The sequence below is a fragment of the Hippocampus comes genome, unplaced genomic scaffold (genome assembly GCF_001891065.2).
Source record: "Hippocampus comes isolate QL1 unplaced genomic scaffold, H_comes_QL1_v1.1 scaffold85, whole genome shotgun sequence".
Taxonomy (NCBI): domain Eukaryota; kingdom Metazoa; phylum Chordata; class Actinopteri; order Syngnathiformes; family Syngnathidae; genus Hippocampus; species Hippocampus comes.
In genome coordinates, this window is record NW_017805540.1 from 2345535 (window position 1) to 2347569 (window position 2035).

The 2035-nt window shown below is 46.8% G+C and overlaps 1 protein-coding gene across 2 annotated transcripts in view; it reads left to right on the top strand.

The window, feature by feature from the left end:
- tns3 (tensin 3) overlaps positions 1 to 2035 on the top strand; it is a 64959-nt gene that overhangs the window by 51804 nt on the left and 11120 nt on the right. For both annotated transcript variants that reach the window (XM_019878913.1, XM_019878914.1), the window contains 2 exons: positions 554 to 722; positions 799 to 867. In XM_019878913.1, the coding sequence (XP_019734472.1) occupies positions 554 to 722; positions 799 to 867 (238 nt within the window). The remainder of the gene's footprint in view (positions 1 to 553; positions 723 to 798; positions 868 to 2035) is intronic.

Below are 2035 nucleotides of genomic sequence, written 5' to 3' on the forward strand. Positions count from 1 at the left end.
TCCCCCAGCAGAACAAGGGAGTCCCCAGCAGGAGTACTCTCCAGCACACCCTCCAAGGACTCCAAAAAGGGTGGGTAGGCTGAGCTGCTGTTTGGTGCATATGCACAAACAACGGTCAGGACCCGTCCCCCCACCCGAAGGCGGAGGGAGGCAACCCTCTCGTCTACCGGTGTGAACCCCCATGTACAGGCACTGAGCCGGGGGGCAATAAGTATGCCCACACCTGCTCTGCGCCTCTCACCGTGAGCAACTCCAGAGTGGAAGAGAGTCCAACCCCTCTCGAGAGAACTGGTACCAGAACCCAGGCTATGTGTTGAGGCAAGTCCGACTATATCCAGTCGGAACTTCTCTACCTCGCACACCAGCTCGGGCTCCTTCCCTGCAAGAGAGGTGACATTCCACGTCCCTAGAGCTAGCTTCTGCAGCCGAGGATCAGACCGCCAGGGTCCCCGCCTTTGGCTGCTGCCCAGCTCACATTGCACCCGACCCCTTTGGCCCCTCCCATGGGTGGTGAGCCCGTGGGAAGGCTAATCTTTCTTGTGTTTGTTTATAGCCTGTAATGTGTGGTACCTGGGCTCGGTCGACATGGAGTCCCTGACGGGGGTGCAGGCGGTGCAGAAAGCCACCGGACTGACTCTGAGCTCCAACCCGCCTCCCACTTCCACAGTGGTCCACTTCAAGGTGTCCTCGCAGGGAATCACCCTCACTGACAACCAGAGGAAGTGAGTGGAACACACACACGCCATGCAATACAGTATAATAGTTTGCACATGCACTCAGACCTTGTCTGCTTTGTAGGCTTTTCTTCAGGAGGCACTACAATGCCAACACGGTCATCTTCTGTGCTTTGGATCCTCAAGATAGAAAGTGAGTGAGATTACTGGAAAAACAATGACCAAAAGCACCAAAGTCAAATGGTCCAAAAAATGGGACACTTGGGGAAAATCGGCATCAAAATTCAAACGAAATGTCGAGCTCGAGCCACGAGACGTGTGCACATCTCCAGATTTCTCCACAGTGTTTTGCTTCGTTCTTTGGCTTCATGGTGTACTTTTTAACCATTTTTTAAATTTTATGTGTGACGGCACTACAGAGCCGGTGACACAAAAAGGAAAAGTGGTGCTAACTACATAAATATAAATGGAACTTGAAAAGGCGCTGGAAATGTGGCACAGGAAAGAGTACTTAAATATTTGCAAACACCCAGTTTTCGAAAAAATTTTGCCAAACGGGCGCAGTAAATTTAATCAGAAAAGGTTCAGTTGAAGTCCAACAAACATGAAAAGCTTACTGCGCTGAACAAATCTGATGCGATTTGCTGCCATCTTATAACTGTTTGAACTTCATTTTGTTTGACTTTTGAGGCATGTTTTCTCTTTTTTTTATTATTAAATTGAACTACCAAGAAACAAAGAAAAAGCCAGATAGACCTTGTTAATCTTTTAGACCAGGGGTGTCAAACATACGGCCCGCGGGCCGGATCCGGCCCGCAAAGGAGTTTAATCCGGCCCGCGAGATGATTATGTAAAGCAGGGGTGTCAAACATACGGCCCGCGGCCCGGAACCGGCCCGCAAGTAGGTTCAATCAGGCCCGCAGGATAATGTAAAAGTGAAAAAAAATGCATTAAAGACACAGAATTAATATTTTTAATCAGGTGCAATTCATTGAGTATCCGCAAGGGGACACTGTTTTGATCAGAGAAGAAGACAACAGCAGCCTCAGTCTGTCACTGAGACAGACCCATGACAGCAGACGCTATCAATAGCACTCTCACATTTACACATTTAATAGCACTCTCCTTAGTTTGTAAGGTGTAGGCAGGGATTACATTTAGATTTTATATGCACGTGTAAATGCTTTAAAACTTGCTTTCTTTATGAATCTTGTTTAATCTTAAAGTGCATTACTATATTTTTCAATACCAATTACTTGTTAAAGTTTGTACAATCAGTGGGATCAGTTGCAATGCATATATGTGAATGATAAAAGTAAATTGCACATTTGTCGAAGGAAATGTAAGGTGCTTCATGAAAT